At 42.3% G+C, this 22,597-nt stretch overlaps 1 protein-coding gene across 2 annotated transcripts in view; it reads left to right on the top strand.

Annotated features, from left to right (window-relative positions):
* Positions 1–22,597, top strand: part of ADGRA1 (adhesion G protein-coupled receptor A1) — a 926,644-nt gene that overhangs the window by 641,670 nt on the left and 262,377 nt on the right. For both annotated transcript variants that reach the window (XM_040434818.1, XM_040434819.1), the window contains one exon: positions 52–260. In XM_040434818.1, coding sequence (XP_040290752.1) covers positions 52–260 — 209 coding nt within the window. The remainder of the gene's footprint in view (positions 1–51; positions 261–22,597) is intronic.

The following is a 22,597-nucleotide window of genomic DNA, read 5'->3' on the forward strand; positions in this document are numbered from 1 at the left end:
GATCAACCCTAAAACCCGTATTATTTGCTCTTTTTTTTTTTTTTTTTGCAGATGGGTACAATTTTGGAAATCTCAGTCGTCCATTGACCATAGCCCTGAGACACTTTACAAGTGGTATAAACCCTATCGCTGCCTTTTGGGATTTTGACCTTCTTGATGGACATGGGGGCTGGTGCGGAGAAGGTTGCCACATAATTACCTCGACTGCCAACATCACCACCATTCAGTGCACTCACTTCGGTAACTTTGCCGTGCTAATGGTGAGTACTCGAACGGCGACGGGCGGAAAAAAAATTTCCAATAATTGTTCAGTGGACTGTACGGTGATGGCAAGGGAACACTCTTTCATTTTGCATTTGATTCCCTGCGTTAAAAAAAAGTGTGGATAGGTGTTGAATGAGTGAAGCTTGCTCGACTGGGTGACTTTCACTCTTTTAACCCCTACTGGACTGGACGGTCTAGACGGCAATGACTTTGCATGGCTTTTGTTATCTGTGAATGGCCTCGGCACAGGAGCTGAGGCTTGATTGATTAACATCAGGCAGTTCCACATTGCAGGACTGCACCCGAGATGGTTGTCTGCTTTGTTCCTGTCTTGCACTGTGTTGATCATACTAATTAGTTGCAGGGATACCGCAATGTTGAATCATTTAATAAATGGTGGAAGGAGAGAATTTAGGTCCACTTTCAAGAGGACATGCCCTTGCCCGATGGATGTGCCTAGAGCTGCAATAAGTGCCTTGGTGGCAGATGCTAAAAAAAAAAACCATTTCTCTTTTCTAATGGAAGCTGGCTGCGTGGATGGGGTTCACTGCAGTCTTTTACTATCTCTCCATAGAAAGTTATCCCACCGGGGAGCAGGAAGAGAACATTTAAGTTAATAATAAGCCTAGATGATTCCCTTATTATTTTAGTGTTGTGTTTATGGGGCCATCAGGGATTTTAAGAAGAGCCCTTCTGGGGAAGGTTTTTTTTTTTTTTCTGGTATTGTCATTTTCAAGAATGCATAATGCGATGCAGTGGGTTAAGAGGCTCGTTGGGCATCGGCAGGTTCTAATAAGTTAAAGGTCGCCTTTTTATGCTTTTGGAAAAGGACAGGCTCAGACAACGGTGAGATGGTGAAGACGTGTGCAGAGAATTCCAAGCTGCTGCAGTCACATAGAGCACAGACGTCAGCCAATCATCACAGGGGGCTGGCACCAAAGCCGAGGACTATATCCATGTGATTATTGCTGTCTACTTTAGGGAAAACCAAATTGATTCTGAGCTTACGGGATGGTCATCCATAGCAAAAAAATATTTAAAAAAATACAGGATGCACAATGGACATGCGCAAATCTTAGTACATCCCATCTATACATTAAAATGGACCAAGTCAACCCGTAGCTCACCAGCTGCTGTGGAACGACAAGGCTCAGTATGATAGTCCTTGTGGTTCGTGGCAATGTGCCAGCCCCCCCTACTTGCTGCAAGTTAATTTTCCTTTAAGATGCAGCTAGAATACTTATCGGTTGACATTGGCGTTTATTTCAATTTACGTTGATTGGGGTCTGTAAGGTTTCCCACTGAGTTCCGGATTTTAAGGTGTCCAGTTGCGTTGCACACATGGCTAATTTACATAGTTTTCATCTGGCTCAGTGGAGCCTGTCTGGTTGTGAACACGATGACATAGTGCGAGTGCTAAGCAGAATATTGGTGAAGCAGAATTTATTACAGCATTTACCTATGGAGCATTTGGCGTTCATTATATTACGCGTATTGTAATCGAATTATCTTCCGTTCTCCATCGGATTGTGCAAACTGAAATGTTAAATGTATTGTATCGTTTATGTGCATTATCTCTATTGCTGACTCTAAAATCCTCATCAGATCTGCTAATATTCCGCATCCGATGCAAATGAATGGGGAATTTTATCCCCCATTCACAGGGTGTGGAAAAAAATCTGCGTGGATTTTTGTCCAAGTGGCAGAAAAAAAATAATCGCATGCATGGAAAAGCCGAGGATTGGCCCCATTGAATGGAGCTAAATTTAACTTGGATCCACTGCTGCAGCTGAGGCTCATTTGCTGGAGAAAGCCGAGTGTCAGACGAGTATTTCTGTGCCGCATCCTCTTGTAAAAATACTCGTCGGATCACATTATTGAAAAACTGAGGTGGTTGTCAGGAACCAAAACGTTGAAAATCTAACAGAAATAAAGGTCAAAGTACTTGAAAAAGAGAAAGGAATTGGTCTGTACAGCTATCCATACAGGTTACTTACAATGCTTGCTAAGTACTGATGAGCAAATTCCTTGAAATTCAATCCGAATTCGATTCAGCCCAGTTGGTCGGGCGTTTCGGATCCAAATAAATGTAACTCGGATCGAAAGTGTCCGAAAAGTTGTGTATGACACTCTGGGGCCTCCTAGGGCGGTATGTAACTCATTTCACGATCTTTAATGCCAAGCCACCATTATACTTAAGGCTAGAGATGGGCAAAGTTTTGGCAAATTCGATTTGGCTGCTTTGCCGTCTTTGTACAACTTAGATGCCGCGTTCATACATCTGAAAAACACAGTGTAAAATTAACAGAACAATAAATTAATTCATACTTACCTCCTTCATTTGCTCGCGATGGGCCAGTCGCCTCCATCTTGGTGGCCAGCGTGGTGACGTCATAGGTCACTGCGCACCAGGATTTCGTTCAAGATCCTCAATCAAGATGGCGGAGGCCAGCACATCGCAAGCAAATGGAGCAGGTATGATTTCAGGTAAAATGTATTCATTACCACGAAGCATGAGGAAATTTGGCTTTGCAGAAAATTGAATTTATCCCAAAATTTGGATCAAATTCCACTTTGTTGGGTTTGATTCACTCAACACTCATTATGGCTATGGCTATGGGTAAACTCAAACTTTTGGGTAATTATTATTATTTTTTAAATCGTGTGAAAAGTTTTCGTTTTTTAGCTGCAACTGTCTACCAGTGATTGAATGGTATTTATTCAAATCATCAAAAATTGGAATTTCGATTTTACTTGAAATTCGGATCAAATTCATTTACAATCAATTTGCTTATCTCTATTGCTAAATAAATAAACAAAACAGAATAATTTAAAGGGCAAGTCATATGTTCTCCTATGAGAGCCATATTACCGTTTATGTATAGAATGTATAAAACACTGAGTTACTTTATAATTATATTGCAGTAATTATCTTGTATTGATCCTAAAATGCAGAATATGTTATACTCCAGAGCTGCATTCATGATTTTGCTGGTTGATATTGGCAAAAAGCAACACGTGTCAGTAGACACACCCCAGCTTCTATTATATATTGTGGGACACTGGGGTCTCATACACAAGGCAGAGCCTGTCTGGTAGATTGTTTGTAGGTAATATGGTCCTGAAAGGAGGCATCTCGTGGAGGTACTCAACATAGCACCGTATGGTGCCGTTCTACATAGATATTTTCCTCCAGCAGCAATGACAGAATATTGTGCCTCATTTTAGAAGCATGTGTAGACATTTAATCAGCAAGGAATTCTTGAAGAATTCCGGTCTAGCCTTACGCCTTAGGCTACTTTCACACTTGCGGCAGAGTGATCCGGCAAGCAGTTCTGTCGCCGGCAAAACGTATGCCAACTGATGGCATTTGTAAGACTGATCAGTCAGAAAAATGCATTGAAATGCCGGATCCGTCTTTCCGGTGTCATCCGGAAAAAAACGGATCCAGCATTTATTATTTTCACCTTTTTTTCGGTCTGCGCATGTGCAGACCGAAAGGACGAATCCGGCATTCCGGTATTTTGAATGCCGGATCCGGCACTAATACATTCCTATGGAAAAAATTAATTCAGGCAAGTCTTCAGTTTTTTTGGCCGGAGATAAAACCGTAGAATGCTACGGTTTTATCTTTTGCCTGATCAGTCAAAATGACTGAACTGAAGACATCCTGATGCATCCTGAACAGATTACTCTCTATTCAGAATTCATGGGGATATGCCTGAGCAGTTCTTTTCCGGCGTTGAGCCCTTTTAACGGATCTCAGTGCCGGAAAAGATATACCCTTAGGCTACTTTCACACCTGCATTCGGTGCGGATCAGTGATAATGCAAACGCTTGTTTCCGTTCAGAACGGATCCGTTTGCATTATTCTTTCAAAAAAAAGAACGGATCCGTCCTGACTTACATTGAAAGTCAATGGGGGACGGATCCGTTTTTAATTGCACCATATTGTGTCAGTGAAAACGGATCCGTCCCCATTGACTTACATTGTAAGTCAGGACGGATCAGTTTGGCTCTGCATCGTCACCAAAACGCTGCAATCAGCGTTTTGGTGTCCGCCTCCAGAGCGGAATGGAGGCGCAACGGAGCCAACTGATCCTTATCCATTCAGAATGAAGCTCATCAAGAGAATGCCAAGAGTGTGCAAAGCAGTAATCAAAGCAAAAGGTGGCTACTTTGAAGAACCTAGAATATGACATATTTTCAGTTGTTTCACACTTGTTTGTTATGTATATAATTCCACATGTGTTAATTCATAGTTTTGATGCCTTCATAGTCATGAAAATAAAGAAAACTCTTTGAATGAGAAGGTGTGTCCAAACTTTTGGTCTGTACTGTATGTGTTCGCAATAGGGGAGAGGAGTCGCTGTCAGCCACTTCTGGCGGCGACTTTTCCCCCTCGAGAACAAATGGATTGAAATTTTACGTGCCTGACCCTTTTTTTTCCCCAACGTTCCTCATTGGGGGAGAGGCGTGATGCTCCTATACACATTAGATAGCTGGTCAAAATCAGCAGTTTGACCAACTTTCGTCTGATGCTCTTGGCCACCTCTAGGATCAGTGATTCAATGTATATAAGTTACTAATTATTTTATTTAGATTATTTTTCACTCTGATTTCTAACAGATATGCTCATGTAGTTGCTTTCCTCATGTACATCTTCCCCATGATTTATAATTATTATTATATATTTTTTTTATTTCCTGACCCATTTCCAGCATACAAACCAATCCCTCTGTTTGGTTTCCATCCTGTATGTAGCACTTCTTGTTTCCAACCAAACCCGTGATGTACTTCTCCTTTCTCTATCCAGCTCCAACAACGCCGCTAACAACACTCAGATAACTTATAGCTCCTCCCACCCAGTTACTTACAGACACTCCCCTTTCACTGCCCCGCCCATGCACATAACATCGCAGGAAATAAAGAGGTGCATTGACATAGTCTTGGATCATGGCCCAGAATGGGAAATAGTAGCAATAAAGTTAATAGAAATGCATTATAAAATTACTGCTACTTTCATAAATGATTGTTTTAAACATTCTTGAAGCAAACCCGGAAAACCCCTTTAAGGACATGGTGTCCCTCCCTTCCCATAACCTATAAATAAGCCAGCAGACACTGTGTATTTGTCAGACAATCTCTATTATTCTTTAAGGGAGGTACAGATATGTGAGCATAGACAGATGTGAGCAAGTCAAGCATCTATCCTATGGCTCTGTGATGTCTTCAGATCACAACAAAAACCTAGGATATGTTGAGATTTTTGCTGTTTGATGAGCCTAAAGCCTCAACTAATGAGCCATGTGCAATGTTCGGTGATACATTAGACATGAGATACGTAATATTTAAGTGGCCAATATAAAATGCAGAACAAGTATATATATGAGGAGCCAGAACAAATTTGGAGAAAATATATCTACCGCCAAGTCTCATCTAAAAAAAAATCATATCTTGTGCCAAGTCTAATATTCATGGTGATATCTTCTCTACCGAGTTTTATCTTGCACCAAGTGTAATACGCTTTTCCATTTTTAATGCCAAGTCTAATATTGATAGCCATACAGTATGTCATACTGTACCAAATCTAATATGTCGTTTTATATTCAGTGACAAATTTAATTTACAAAACCATGCTTAGTAAAGTAACATCTCTAAGCACAGTAATGAATCAAGCAATGCTTAAGATATGTCTATTGGATGCCATCTCAACACAATCAAAGCTAAAAGTTGTCTATTAGGAACCTACTATTATATTATTATAGGCAGTAGGTGTGGACCCACTGTACCAACTAACCAGTTTGGCTTTGGGCATTATCCTGGCAGTGCCCCGGTATTCACCCATTAACCCCTATACTGGGATCTGGACTTGCTGTGCGGAAGCTACCAGGTCCTTACCTTGTAAGATAATCCCACTGGGGTCAGAGACACAGGTGCAAAGCACCAAGGATTTGGGCAATATGCATATTCTGGAGACAGGTTAAAGTCAGGGCAGGTAGCTTACAAGTGTATCCGCGAGACAAGTCTGAGGTCAGGGCAAGTGGCAGTAGGGAAATCCGAGAAGCAGGCTAAGGTTAAGCGGCTAGAAGTCAGAGTTGATTGTCAGGCAGTATTTCAGTACTTGGTAGTCAGACAGAATATAAAACCTTTGATGGAATACTAGACACTAGAAACCTAAAGCTCAGGCACCTTTCCACTGTGGAGAGTGTATTAAGTACCCAGGGATGACCAGCCATTGGCTAGGGAAGAATTCAGATGTACACACTCTGGCCCAAGAGGTAGCATGTGTGCACCCTATAGCACAAGACAAAGGCTGTACTGAGAGCATACAGGCCATGGCCTGCAGCGAGCACCAGCATCCAGGACCAGCTCGGCTTGGAGGAGAGCAGGACAGAGCAAGTAAGCAGTGTCAGTGTACCTTAGATCCTCCAATCTATGAATCAACTTTTGATTAACATCCTAAATAATTCTGTTATTATTGTCCGCTCAGGTCATATCATATTACATTCATAGAAGAAATTTGTGAATAGGCTCCAAATCCTCTTAAAATACCATTGGCTTCTGGTTGACATTTGGCGTTTATTGTGAGATCCACAGCCCTCCAGAGGATCCTGTTTTACACTGATGGGCCAGTCTTGGCCCAGTTTTAAGGGAAAGCATTATGCATGATGTGAATTTGTTTCTCCAATAACAGCTTTCTGGTTTCTTAGCTGACAAGCAACTGTAAGCTCTTCTGGTGTTCTGAGCCTAATTTACCACATTGTAGTTTGACCGCTTACCAAAACAGAGATGATAGGATTTATTCACCAGTATCAAGGTTCACGGTAAATCATAGAGACTTGCATTATGGAGATGGAATGGAGAATTGGATCTTTAAATGGATACTTTCATGAGAAAGGGGTACTGCATTTTTTAACAATATTCATAGAAAACTTTTTTTTAGGATTCTTGACTGTTCTTTTTCATTTCAGCGGTATTATACCATTGAAAATAAAATACATAACATTGTCCTTCTGTAGCAGTCAACACAAATATTTTAAGACCTCATATAGAGATGGGTAATGTATTTTTGGTGAGAGGAACATTTTAACTACAATGTAATCTTTACTATAATAGTAGGTGTAGAATTTGGAAGGCAGTATGTTCTCTTGTAAGACCTAGATACAGATGCCCACAAAAGATTGTTGCAGGGATTAGTGTAAAGTTGGTTCTCTAAACCACTACAGGGGGCTCTCTCTGGTCACAGTGGTGGTCCAACTGAGAAAGTTAATTGAGAGTGTCTGCTGTTCTAAAGGTCCAAGCAAAGAGGATGTTAAGGGGGGGAGGGTAATTATTGCATTCTACTCACTTTGGACTACAAATATTTTTGGGTAGGATGTGTAGCCCTTATCTCTAAACTCCTGACAGCTGATAAACCTTTAGTCCTTTAGAGGCGAGTATGATTATAAAGAGCTTCTTAGTCTGGAGGACCTGTTCTGTTCTGCATTACAAAAACAACCTATTCTTTTGAATAGGTACTATGCAATGCTTAATTTCCCTTGGGGTGGCGCTGTAGGTAAATTAGACACTTACTGTCAAGTTTCCCCACAGCCCATCACTGGAGGTACAAGCAAGGGGACGCTTTGTGGTCAACTTTTTGTCAAGGGACCTGTCTAAGAAGTAAAGCTTAAGAAGGAAGAAAGTGTAGAACCTCTTTAATTACATTACCAGTTAACTGCATTGCAATACAAGGACTAGGCTGCCTATATGCAAAGGATAGAACTGATATCTTAATAGATGTTATATAAAGGAAAAGAGACAAGGACTCTGGTGGAAAATTTACAAAGAAAAATAATTTTGTCCTCATATTGACGAGTCCTGGACAACTGCCCAGTTTGACCCTTCCATTGCCGGCCCAAAAATATCTGCCTGTTATTTTATACTTTTCTAGCCATTATTGCTGTTTTGGACTATTTGTTTTTTGGCCTTATCAGCTTATTTCAATGAATATGTTATAAAATTAAATGTACTCAGCTTCATGGTCTGTGCCAAAACACTAGCTTAGCCATGATACTCAGCCATGTGAACCACAAGCGTAGAATAGCAAACATCTATTGAGTGGATTCCAAGTAAGATACGTCTTCTGGAACAACTGGGCAAGCTTGAAGACCCAGAGGATAAAAAAAAACAACTAATAAACTGATTCAAAATACACATTTTCAGTTATTATAGGTTATATTATGAACATGTTCCTTAGAGGGAATGTTTGGTAGACATTTAGATATGACCCTCATACGGTAGGTTGTGTCAATAAAATAACTCAAAATCTTGTCAATAAAATTCCACTAACAATTGAAACCCATGAACAGTGAGTTGTCAAACAACTTATAATGCATTGCACTTTAATCTCACATTTTACAACTGTACAGTGCTTATGGTGCTACATCCATATCTATAACCATTCTACCTAGTAGAGTAGGCGTTAAAGAGCTATTGAAACAGCCTCGGTCATATTTTATACTATTACATACTCTAAATGGTCTTGCTTTCGGCCACTGGTGCTTTGTTGGTCCAGGAACATTCATGCAAGGTGGTTGTCACGGCTGTGGTAGTGGACCGTTACACTTTTGCCGTGCATGCTTGTGGCTGGTGGCAACGTGTAGTTTGTAGCATGTGTTGACACTATCCCTTTAAATCTGATTCCCTTCCCATTTCTGGTGTGTATGGGGTTAAGGTGTGTGCAAGGTGGAGCTGGGTGTGGCCTCTTGGCTCTTATAGTACTGGTGTTTGGAGCCTGAGGTCAGAGTTGACTTCAGCTTCTCGTGGGGCTTCAGTTATGCTGCCATCCTGGACCTTTCCATCAGTCCAGCTTGAGGGCCACCTTGTTGAACATAGTTTGTCTTCCCTTTCTATCCTTCTTTCCCCTACCTTACCTGTGTGGTTTTTGGTGTGAGTTAATGTTCAGGGTGTGTTGTCTCGTCTTGTCGTTGTTACATGTCTGGTCAGTTGGTGTTTTATGTTCAGCATGTATGCAAGGCGTTACCCTGGGTGTTGTGCCTCCGGTGAGGGGGCTTCTGTGTTCCTCAGAGGGGGAACAGCGTTGACCACCAGCCTGCGGAAGTGGGCTCCATGGTTTCCCGGAGGGGTGAACCACAAGTCTAGGCAGTGAGCATCTTTCTTCCCGTTGCTGCGGCAGGTAAATATGTGTCCCAGAGCTTGTTATCCAGTTGGGATTCCTGTCTCTGGGTTCTTACCTGACGACACTCTTGGTTTATCTCTGTCTTTTCTGTTTATGTGTTTCTATGGGGATTCCTACAGTTGTGGTGATGTTCCAGGGGTCAGGTGGACCCGCTCTAGAACATGATTGTAGTGTTGTTGTTTTCCCTGTTGCTACTGGTTGCTAGGCCTGTGGGAGACTCTGGTTCATCCGTATCGTCTCCTAGCCCTGACATTACTTCCAGGGATCTCCAGGGTTAGTAGGGCCGGAGGTTACGGAGTATGAGCCCCCCTACCATCGAGGCCGGCTCATACAGTTAGGAGGTCAGGGATAGGATATGGGTGGAGTTAGAAGGTGTCCTGCTCCCCTTATCCTGGTAACCAGGCCTAGTGGCATATCCCATCATTCATCATTATATGGTTCAACAAAGGCCACTCTATTTATTGCCTGTGGAAGTGGGTGCAGCTTGTATCGCCTTCTGTTTCTGGCATACTTGCTTGTCCTCCGGAGGGAGGGTGAAACGGGAGTTACTGGTAATGGCACGGTTCTTGGTAACAGGTGGTTGCCATGGTTGTGTACCATTGCTTGTGTAGTGTGTCCCCTTGTCCTTTCTAAGTGTGCTGGCGGCAGTTTTGAGGGACGTGCTGACACTGATTCTGTACTTTTTTTTCCTCCCCTTTATGTTGGGTCCTCCACCTTTTTTCCCCGTTATGTTTTGGGGAGGGCTTTGAGGGGAGGGAGTGTCAGGGGAGGTGTCCTGCTCCCCTTATCCTGGTATCCAGGCCTATTGGCATATCCCACCATGGATCAATGTACAGTGGGGGGTTTCCCCAACTCCCCATCGTGACAGTGGTTTGGGCCAAGGTCATACCCTGATTATTCTAAAGTGTGAGATTTGAAAATACCAGTATAGAGTAAGTTGTGGTATACAATCACGTAGAGTATATGCAAATAATGTTTTCGGTGAACCATGGGAAGGGCCGCTCTGTTCAGTGTATCTGGCTTCCCTTGTATTATCTCTAGCAGTTCTGAAATCCAAGGGACTGTCAATCTAACAAGAAGGGGAGGCACTAGGCAGTGTTAAAGCAGAGCCATGGTGCACCAAACTAAGCAGCCCCATCCATGGTGCACTAAAAACTTTATTTGCATAAAAATAAAAAGAATAATTTTTCAGTAGTAGAGGACCGGATCGTCACAAGAAAGGTTATGTTATTGGGGCATCTACTCCAGGTTAAGGTATCCGTACTTTGAAAACGATTCTGTAGGTGAAAGACTCCTTCTAAAGCTACATTCACGATACTGGACACGTGCATCCCTCATTTTCTCGGGCCACTTTGTCAAAATGCCTATTTTTGTCTACAAAACGGACAAGAACAGGATGCGTTCTATAATTTGAGTCATGGATGCGCATGGATGCAGACAGCTCATGGATGACATTCGTGTGCTGGTCTGGCTGCATTTTTTTGTGGCCCCATAGAGATGAATGGGTCCATGTGCAATCTGAAAAAAAATACGGACTAGATAAAATTCCTCAAACTTTGTTGTGGCAGTATACACTAAATAAATTTTGTTATACAAAAGTTAGAGATGATGGGGCTTGAGCAATGGGTTGATCAGTCAGATAGTGTAGTTTGAACCTTGAATTTTGCCACTAATCTCCACCAAACTTCCAGTCCCCAGCAAATCACTGTGGCTGGTGGCAAGTCAACAAAGCTTGATGGGGTGGACCAGACCAGCAGCGTAAGCAGTTACTGCCTTTGGGAAGCCTTTTGAATAACTCTAACAACCCCTTTAAAGGGGTTGTTCCACAAAAAATATTCTACAGTATTGGAACCAGCTCCTGGATCCGAATACTTTAGCCACTGAATTATTCAATGAAATCTATCTGTATAGCGCCACCTATTTCTTCTTTTTTTTTTATTTCTCTGTCTACCTCACTGAGGTGGACGGACATGCTCAGTTCCATCCTTCAACTGCTACCAGCTGCAGCAGAAAGAACACTCTACCTGAGAAAGGACACACCACCTCAGCTGCCAGCTTGAAATAAATCTAGCAGAACATTTGGAGCAATAATTGGGGAGATCTCTAGACCCATGTGAAGTACAGGGCTGGTTCTAAGTTTGTTAGAAAGAGATTGTTGTTTACTTATGATTTAAACTTTTTACATTAATCATGGGATAACCCCTTTAATGTAGGCATTAGAGAAATATCGGTGAGAAGAGAAGAATATCTGAGGAAGCCTATTAGTGTACCATGATGGGTTGTCCAAAAAGGTCATTGTAACTCTGTTAATGATACAAATAAACATGAAAGCAACTACATTTTGTATAGGTTAAGTTGGCCCTAATAATTGCTTCTATGATGGGTTTCGAGAAAGCTCTAGTCCAATCCTGACAGAGAACTTCAATATTCTCACATGGCTAGTCCATAAGTTCATAGAAGTCCTATAAAAAATCTTGTTTTAGTCTTTTTTGTAGCTAATACAATTGTACATCCATAGTTTAAGGAATGGCCGTTTCTGTGTCAAAAAGGATTTGTCCTCTCAAATAGGCCTTGATAAGGTCTCCTTTACCAGTCTGAACCCTGGAGCGTTCTCATGACTCCATTAAAATGATGCAGATCTGCAACGTTCGCTAATGATTCGGAAACCGCTCCGATCAATTGTTCTGGCTTATTGACTTGTGTATTTGTCATGTCACTCTTAGACTTGCACTATAATTGGATGCCCCTGGGAGTTTTCAGCCTTGTGACTCCTTCTTTTCCAAGAGATACTTCATGTAAATTGGATTAGCAGCCGGTAACATTTTAGTCATAATTTCAACACCGAGCTTTATTTATGTCCACCTTAGTTATGGGTTATTCGGTCTTGTTTAGCAAGCAAGCTGATCCTTATCAGGTAATTAGGCACGTAGCGATCGGACATTTTTTTTTTTTTATTATAATAAATAAATGTGAACTCTCTGTCAGCAAATTCGCACTCGACTATTGATTTCTGTTAATGACCAATTCTAGTTCACCTACACTACTGTTTATTTTATTGGAATGAATAATATTTTCTCCTATGTGTTTTAATCAAGCGCTGAAATTACAATTTAGCTCCTTGCTATTAGCTCGACAATTAATGGTCCCATTACAGTTGCCCTCGACTTGAATATACACGGAATCAAAGAAAAGATTTTTTCATAATTACAGTAGTAATTATCCCAAGTGTAAATTTCATCTCTTTTCCTCGCCTGTGAATGATAAATAGTGTTTATGGCTACACTGGAGAATTATAGTTTGTATATGCTAAGAGTAAACGCTGAGGTTCTGTATCACAATTACACTCAAGAAGCCAGCATGACGTAAAATGCTGTGTATCAATCTGACGATAGTGCGGAGCTATGTATCATGCAATAACTACGGCAAGCAAGAACACGAAAAAACACACCAGGTATTCAGTTTTTATGTGTAATAAGCTATTATAAAAGAGTCACTGGAGACATTGGATACATTATCATTATTAGTAGTAGTCCGATCATCGGGACCTCCAGTCCGAAGAAAAATTAAGGATGGCAAGTCCTAGTCAATATGTCTTTGATATGAATACCTCAGGAGACCATAATACAGCTCCATGTGCAGCTGAAAATGTTCATGGTGTTTCTATAGCAGTGGTGGCGAACCTATGGCACAGGCAGGCTCGGACTGGCCTACAGTGGTACAGGTGAATCCCCTGGTGGGCCCCTGAGCAAGGTTGGCCCCTAGTCTCCCACCCCCAGCACAAGTGGCACATAACAGATTAGACTTACTGTACTACATACATATATTCAATGTACAGCCCCTCAACCAGCCTATGTTCATATAAAAAACGTGATAGATTATTTCAGAAACTCCCCAGTTTATTCTAGACATGATCAAAGCTGAGATGATTTCTTGGTACAGAGGAAAGGTAGTCGGTGTCCTCTTCTCCCCAGGACCTACCTTCTCAAAGTTGCTGCATTCAATCATCTGGTAGCATCTTGCTGCTGTGTGAGCAGTTAAAATTTGAATGTATCCGTATGGTGGGCCCCCAAAATAAATTTTACTGGTGGGCTCTAGGCACCACAGTCCGACACTGGGCACGATTGCCAGAGGCGACACTCAGAGACCTCTCTGTGGGCACCTGCACCCTGGAAATAGTCTATGGTGTACCAATATGCCTTACACTTTTCCTGCCATTCACCAGCGCAGGGCGCACTATGAACGGCACAGGCACAGCATTGAATGTTAGCAGGATATTATAGCTAAATTATAAAGTACATGGAAGATATACTATATTGGTATTCAGGTTAAGTTGCCGTCAGGGGCCTTGCTAGGTTAAAACATTCGGGGCCTAGACCTCTGATGTTTTGTCCCAGGCCCTGAAAATCCTGCCTGCTAGATACAACTGTATTGCCCTCCTCAGGACGGCAATACAATTAAATCTAATGCACTGGAAGAGCTGAAGGACCTGTGGTGACATCACAGGTCACGTGACCAGTAAAACAGGCAGTGGTTGAGAAGGACCTGCAATGATGTCACCATCATGTGACCAGTGCAAGAGAGGACGGCAGTGAAGAGGAGAGTCCTGGGGGAGGAGGCTGTGGTGATGTCTGTACATGAGGAGAGGTAAGTGAAGGGAGAGGCAGAGCAATGCTGGGAGTTGTGGTTATTTAACTGGAACTGTATGTTATGGCTGAAGGGAGGGATGTTATTTACATGGAACTGTGTGTTGGAGGTGGCTGGGGAGGGGGGTCATGTTATTTACATGGGACTGTATGTTGATGGCGGCTGTAGGAGAGAGTTTTGTTGTTTACATGGGACTGAATGTTGAGGGAGCGATGTTATTTACATTGGACTGTATGTTAAAGGTGGCTGGTGGGGGGAATTATGTTATTAAGGCTACTTTCACACTCGCGTTTGGTGGGAATCCGTCATGGATCTGCATAAACGCTTCCGTTCACATAATAAAACCGCATGCATCCGTTCAGAACATATCCATTGGTATTATCTGTAACAAAATGGATCCATCTTGGATACCATTGAAAATCAATGGGGGACGGATCCGTTTTCTATTGTGCCATATTGTGTCAGTGAAAACGGATCCATCCTCATTGACTTACATTGTGTGTCAGGACGAATCAGTTTGACTCCGCATCGTCAGGCAGACACCAAAAGGCTGCAAGCAGCATCCAGAGCGGAATGGAGACTGAACGGAGACAAACTGATGCATTGATCCTTTTCAATACAGAATGCATTAGGGCAAAACTGATCCATTTTGGACCGCTTGTGAGAGCCCTGAAACGGATCTTACAAACGGAAACCAAAACACCAGTGTGAAAGTAGCCTTACATGGGACTGAATTTCGAGTGGGTGATGTTTACTTGGGATTGCATGTTGGAGGCGGCTGGGGAGGGGGTGATGTTATTTATATGGGACTGTATTTTGGAGGGGGCTGTATGGTGGAGTGAGGAATATAACTACAGGGGGCACTGCAAATCCAGGGGACATTATAGGTGTTCTTATTACTACTGGGGGCTCTATAGGAGGGACTTATAGATCTGCCTTATTTCTACTAAGAGCACTATGGGGGGCCTTATTACTACTGAGGGGTCTGTAAATAGCTTTATTACCACTGGGGGAACAATAGGGGGCCTTATTTCTACTGGGGGCTCTGTGATGGTATTATTAATACTGGAGGGATCTTCTACTAATGGGGGCACTCTTGGGGAGCGTTATCACAGTTGGGGGCACTGTAGGGGGCAGTATTACTAATGGGGGCATTCTTGGGGAGCATTATCACTGTTGGTAGCACTGTAGGGGCAGTATTACTTATGAGGGCATTCTAGAAGGGAATTACTATTGGTGGGACTATAAGGAGCACTATTACTATGGGGGGCACACATTTTTATTCAGGATAGTATTTGGGGGTATTGGGGAGCACAGTGAGCAGCAGGATAACACTGTGGGGACTCCAGGTTGGGGGATGATGATAGAAATATGAAGAAGCTAAGATGTCTGTATATCGCACTCTGCAGAGACAAGGCGGCTAAGAGAAGTTGTCCGGACCGAAGGGAGAAGATGAGGACAAAGAAGATCTACATCGGTGGAGGCGTCACCTGGAGGCCCTGGATGTGACAGGTATGTGCTGCTGTATAGCAAGTACAGCAAAATGAGGTGTGCAGGGGGAGGAGGGGGCCACTTAGAGAACTGGGCCATATTCATTGGGGCTTGGGCCCTAGATCTTTTGAGACCCTAGCAACTAGGGTGGCCTGACGTTCGGTTTTAGGCCCGAACAGTCCGGTTTTCTGGCTCCCTGTCCTCCGTCCGGCGCAGGGCCTGGACGGACACAGGGATGTCCACCCTTGCAGTAGCTCACGCTCAGACAGTAGCACTGCGTTGTCTGGTCGTGAACTACAGCAACTGACTGAGGCTTCTCCCACCCCCAGTCAGTCACTAGAGCCGCAGACATGGCTCCCTGTGGCTGACTGAAATGTCTAATCAGTATTAATCACTGGGCCCCAAAACCTGAGAGAGAGAAAGGACCACGTCATTGGGTTTTACCAGACACCGCGCTGATTCCAACCAAGTACTGGGCGGAATTCAAGTGATTGATGGGAGTTTGCGGCAATTCCTACACAACATTGTGAAGAAATGGTGCTGATTTGGAGAATATGTCAAAGGGGACATTAGGCTTTACCTAGAGCCGTCCCTTTGTTCTAGGAAGGTGAAAAGCGGCCTGGTCCTTATGGCTACAGACACCTATAGACTTATTGTTTTGATTTAGGTGTATTTTGGGCTAAAATATTTTTGTATTAGGTCTACAGTATATTAAAATGTTGCTTTGTTTGGCTTCTGCAGTCCATGTTTCAGTCACCTAAGCTGATTTATAACATCAAAGTTCAACTTTTCTTTGTAAAAATGTTGTGACTTAAAGGGGTTGTCCTGTGAAAAACATTCCGCAGTTTTCAAATCAGTACCTGGATCTGAATACTTTAATTGCATGCTAATAAGAATTTAGTATAGTCACTGAGATACTCAATAAAATGTATCTCACTGAGCTGGAAACATATGTTCAGTTCCATCCTTTAGCTGCCTCCTAAGCTGTGACAGGGAGAGCGGTAGCAAAAAAAACACATGCCCTCTGAGCTGCAGCAGAAAGGTCACACCATTTGGGCCGCCAGCTTGATATAAATCTAGCAGAGCGATTGGATGTATGGGAAGATCTCTGGATCGTCAGATCCATGTGATGTACAGGGCTGGTTCTAGCTTTATTAGAAAAAGATTGTCATGTACTATATGATGTCTATATGGGATAAGCCCTTTAACCTTATTGAATAGATCATCATCACCATGTAACATTACTATGTGAATTATCTCTGTGCTGTGACATCATTATATTTTTTATCCCAATAATATGACATTAGTTTGCACTTTACCCTGCTTTGTGACATCACTGTGTTTAATATCCTTGTTCTGTGACATCACTATATACATTATTCCTGTACTGTAACATCGCTGTGTTTATTATCTCTGTATTGTGACATCACTGTGTGTATTATCCTATACTGTGACATCACTGTGATTATTATGCCTGAACTGTGACATCACTGTCTTTATTATCCCTGTACTGTGACATCACTGTGTGTATTATCCTGTACTGTGACATCACTGTGTTTATTATCCCTGTATTGTGACATCATTGTGTTTATTATCCCAGTACTGTGACATCACTGTGTTTATTATCCCTGTACTGTGACATCACTGTGTTTATTATCCCTGTACTGTGACATCACTGTGTTTATTATCCCTGTATTGTGACATCACTGTGTTTATTATCCCTGTACTGTGACATCACTGTGTTTATTATCCCTGTACTGTGACATCACTGTGTTTATTATCCCTGTACTGTGACATCACTGTGTGTATCATCCATGTATTGTGACATCACTGTGTTTATTATCCCTGTACTGTGACATAACTGTGTGTATTATCACTGTTCTGTGACATCATTGTGTTTATTATCCCTGTACTGTGACATCACTGTGTTTATTATCCCTGTACTGTGGCATCACTGTGTTTATTATCCCTGTACTGTGACATCATTGTCTTTATTATCCACTAGCAGAAGGACTCGGCTTCGCTCGGGTATATTTAATCTATTTATTTCATTTAATGTTTATGTGTGTCGTTAAAAGATATCAACACTATCCACTATAGCAGTGCCATCTACAGCACCCCGGGCCCAAAACAGGGACCTCCACAGCCCCCCACCCCTTAACACTGACCCTTCCACAGTGCCCTGTCCCTTAACATTGGACCTCCACAGCAGCCCACCCCCTTAACAGTGGCCTTTACTGGATCGGGGGCGTGTCCTTTTGAACAGCTCACTCTAACACAGCAGCACTGTACTGTCTGAGTGTGAGCTACAGGGAGAAAGTCACCCTCCCTCCCACCTCTGCAACTGACAGAAGTTGATTTTTACCTTCATTTTTTCAAACCCTATTGGCTGAGGAGTGGAGGGGGCGTGACCTAACCAGATTGGGGCGTGGCTTTCGCAGGACTGGGGTTTAATTTTTTCAATCTCAGTCGGCTAAGGAGTGGGAGGGGGCGTGGCCTAACCAGATCGGGGGGGGGGTCCTTTTGAACAGCTCACTGTAAGACAGCAGCACTGTACTGTCTGAGTGTGAGCTGCAGGGAGAAAGTCACCCTCCCTCCCACCCCTGCAGCTGACAGAAGATGATTTTTACCTTCATTTTTTCAATCCCCGTCGACTCAGGAGTGGGAGGGGGCGTGGCATAACCAAATCAGGGGCGTGGCTTCGCAGGACTGGGGGCGGAGTTTTAAGTCTTTTGAGGGTGGAAATATTGTGGCAGTGCGTGTGTCTGGGCTCCTTCCTGCAGAGTGATGCCCCTCTGTGCACCTTACTGGCTCATTTGCATACCAAATAAACTGGATTTTCAGAGGATAAAAACATCTATTGCTGAAACAAAGGCACATCTTGAAATAAGGTACTAAGTGCTATTAGGCCATGGCTTTACTGCAATAGCGATTATCCTGGTGACAGATTTCGTTTAAAGCTCTCCGACAGCAGTGAAGAAAAATGGCTGGGTTGTTATGAAAACCTGGAATAAAAGTGTGTTATGTGGAGGCTAACGGCCTGCAAGCTTCTATGATAAGGGTCATGTAACCAAGCTTCTATTGGCTAATGCATTTTTTAGAGAACTGAGACCTGGTCTAAAGCCTTCCCGGACACCTGATGTACCTGTGTGCCAAATTTCGTGAATGTAAATGCAATGGTGCGGATTCCTTTAGCGGACATACACACACACACACACACACACACTCAGCTTTATATATTAGATATACTATGACATCACTGATTCCTGTACTGTGACATTATTATCTGCATTTTTCCTGTACTGTGCACTCTCTGTACTGTAACATGACTTTGCACATTATCCTTGTATTGTGATATCACTTTCAACATACATCCATGTGTATTATGGAAAGCACTATCCAGACTAAAACACTATCCAGACTAAAATAATCTAGAGCTTTTAAGATCTGAAGCTTTCTACTGAAGGTGGACACGGCGAAATGGAGACCTGTTCAAGTTTTTCTATAGGACCTAATGACTTTTAAGTCTCTGTTTCGGTTCCTTTAAAAAAGTTTTCCAGATGTTAAATCTTGGTGACCGATCCTAAGGAAAGAGCATTAATATCTGATCACCAATTAACTTTTTATAGACGATGCAGCGTTCAGACGAATGCAGTAACCTCTTTATAGTAGACCAAGCACAGCACCTACATTGTAGAGCGTCTGTGCTTGATATTACTCCTTATTCCTATTCACTTGACATTTTCGTTAAAGTGGGAATAAATATTAAAGAGAGCATTTACTTTGTCCCTCTATGGGATCCCTTCCTGATTTCCCTACAAAAGAATTAAAAAACACCACACAACACATTGCACGAGCTCCATCTTAGTCCCGTAAGAATAAACTAGCAGCAACAAATCCTCGTTTTCCATCAGACAAGTTATTTAGCCACGGTTAAATGCAAACAAATGGCGATGCCATACTAATGTGGTTTTAATAGAGACTTTGGCCAGATTAAGGGAATAGAATTACAAACAAGGCGGATTAATGAGACCGATGAGAATGAACTGAGTCACTCTAATAGGAGGCTGAGGGTGAATGTTGACCTGCTCAGCAAAGCATTGTGGGTATTAAAGGAAAGATTGCTTTATGTTAATCACAGACAAACGCATAGAACGGAGGAAATATTGTCGTAGCCATACAGAAGCATAGACATTTTCTCTATTCAAACAATGAGTTCATTTATTGCAAAAAACATAAAGGGGTTAATTTACAAAAAAGTGGCATATCTTTGGCGCAGATTTTTATTGCAAGGGTCATTTGCGGAAAAATCTGTGACTTCTTTCCCTTCCACGCCACGTACACCAGTTAAAAAAGGGGACGGGTTATGGGCTGGTTATGAAGCGCAGAGCGTCACAGCCAGGGAGAAAAAACCTCCCTGGCTGTGACGCTCTGCGTTGCGATTGGACAGCGCTACAGCCAGGGGAGAAGGAGACACCCACGGAGAAAGACTCAGTCTCCTCCTCATTGTTCCGATGCGCAGTATTAGCATACTGAGCGGGAGAAATCCGGCGGGGCATAGGAGGCATATTTTGAAAAATCAAGCAGGGTGGCAGCATCAGCGGGGGGACCCCGCAAGTACAGGTTTATATCTCCCTTAATAAAATTGTATGAAAGGTCCTCTTCAAAGGGGTTGTCCCACAAAAAATATTCAACAGTTTTCAAACCAGCACCCAGATTTGAATACTTTTTTGATTGCTTGTAATTAAACATTTTGTATAGCCACTGAGTTATTCAATAAAATGTATCTGTATAGCGCCACCTGCTGTTTGTTCTTTTCTTATTTCTTTGTCCATCTTACTGGGAAGGCTGCACATGCTCAGTGTCATCCTTCAGCCTCCTGAGCTCCTCTGAGCTGTGATAGGGAGAGAGCTACACATGAAAGATTTGTCTCCTGAGAAAGGACGCTCCCCTTGAGCAGTCAGCTTGATATAAATCTAGCAGAGCAATGCATGGAGAGATCTCTGGATTCATGTGAGGTACAGGGCTGGATCTAGTCATGTACTATATGATGTCTGATTTTCATTTTTTTAATTAATCATGGGACTTAACCCCTTTAATGTAGGCATTCGAGAAATATCGGTGAGAAGAGAAGAATTTCTGAGGATGCATATTAGTGTACCATGAGAGGGTTGTCCAAAAAGGTTGTTGTCCCATCAAAACAGTATATGGATGTCATAGATAGAGTGATCCTTCATTCAGACTCTAACTTTTCTAACAAGCAGTAGCAATACACATACAATAAAAGTTGGCCAATCAAGTCAATTCAAGTTGGATTGGTTAATTATCCTCTGGAAGCCCCATGATAGCAGATATTGTGGTGGGGGGAGGGGGGTTACAGGGTTATACCCATCTCAGATCTTCATGGCATATCACTAGGGACACCTCTGGGACATGCTCCTATCTACAGAACAGGACCAACAAAGTGAAGGAGAGCACACTGTGTATGTGTGGCGTGCTCTCCTTTCACTGCTTTGGGAGTTTCGAAAATAGTCAAGCAAGCACACGTGCCTATTTTTGGAAGTTCCTTAGTGGTGAATGGAGGGTGGCCACGCTTGCACTGTGTGCTCTCTGTCACTGTTCTGGAGATAGCAGCATAAAAAAATCGGCATATTGAAATCCAACTTGCTAAAATCGGTAACCCATCTCAGACATTGGTAGAACATCACTAGGATATGCCACCAATGTCAGATAGGTCTGGGTCCCACACCTAGACCTATCTCACATTGGTGGCATATCCTAGTGATGTTCCACCAATGTCTGAGATGGGTTACCCATTTTAGCAAGTTGGATTTCAAAATGCTGGATATTTTTGTTGACACTAGAGATAAGTGGCCACCACAGGAGTCTGGCAGTGGCTTAATCCCCTCTCCCATTTAAATCAATCTGCACATTTGATGAAGCCAAGTGTAGATCTTTAAGGTGGAGCCTAATAATGAAACATTTGGCCAAGAGCAATCCAATCTAGCTTTAGTCATAAAACATATTCTCTCAATCATATTCTTTCAATTTTGGACTAAAACACAATCAACAATCAACACATTACTTAGGAATGCCGTTTAGGTATTTGGCAGGTGTAGCAGAGCTGAATTTCTCCTGAAACTGTTCCTTTTTGTGTACCATCATGCCAATGTCTCCACCCCTCCCCCTCCCCCGCAGTGTAGCACAAGCCTAAATACAATGCCAGGTCAGACCTGGTGTTTCTTTCTGCCATTTTTCTAACTAGTGGTTGGGAGACAGATACATGAAAAGATATAATCTAAAACAAGGCTACAACGTGTAAATGGTTGGGAATTCATCATTTTATATAAGAGAGCAGCTTGAGGATTTAGCAGTTGTCAGAAAGCATAAAAACTAGTATATTGCTTAATTAAATCTAAAATTGTATTTGCATTTGATTACTGCAATGTGTAATTACTGATAATCGTGTTGTGCTGGTAGGCAAGGCTTTGATCGTCAGTTTTTATCTCAAACTTGCTTTTTCTATAGAGAAACAATAATCTCACAATTCTTAAAACTTGGTTTTAAAATTTGGAAGTTCGCTTGAATTTACTCTTTGCTTTTAAAGACGTTTTACACCATCAGAAAAACATAGCTACTTTCTTCGAAAAACAGGGTCACCCTTGTTCATAGGTTGCGCCTGTTAGCGCAGCTTAAAAGGGTTTTCCGGTTTCAGGGGTGATCTTGGGTATATGCTGCTCTTTATTTCTAGCCTACATACAGTAAAGACCAAAAGTTTGGACACACCTTCTCATTCAAAGAGTTTTCTTTATTTTCATGACTATGAAGGCATCAAAACTATGAATTAACACATGTGGAATTATATACATAACAAACAAGTGTGAAACAACTGAAAATATGTCATATTCTAGGTTCTTCAAAGTAGCCACCTTTTGTTTTGATTACTGCTTTGCACACTCTTGGCATTCTCTTGATGAGCTTCAAGAGGTAGTCCCCTGAAATGGTCATCCAACAGTC

The sequence above is a fragment of the Bufo bufo genome, chromosome 6, assembly GCF_905171765.1.
Source record: "Bufo bufo chromosome 6, aBufBuf1.1, whole genome shotgun sequence".
In the NCBI taxonomy this organism is placed as follows: Eukaryota; Metazoa; Chordata; class Amphibia; order Anura; family Bufonidae; genus Bufo; species Bufo bufo.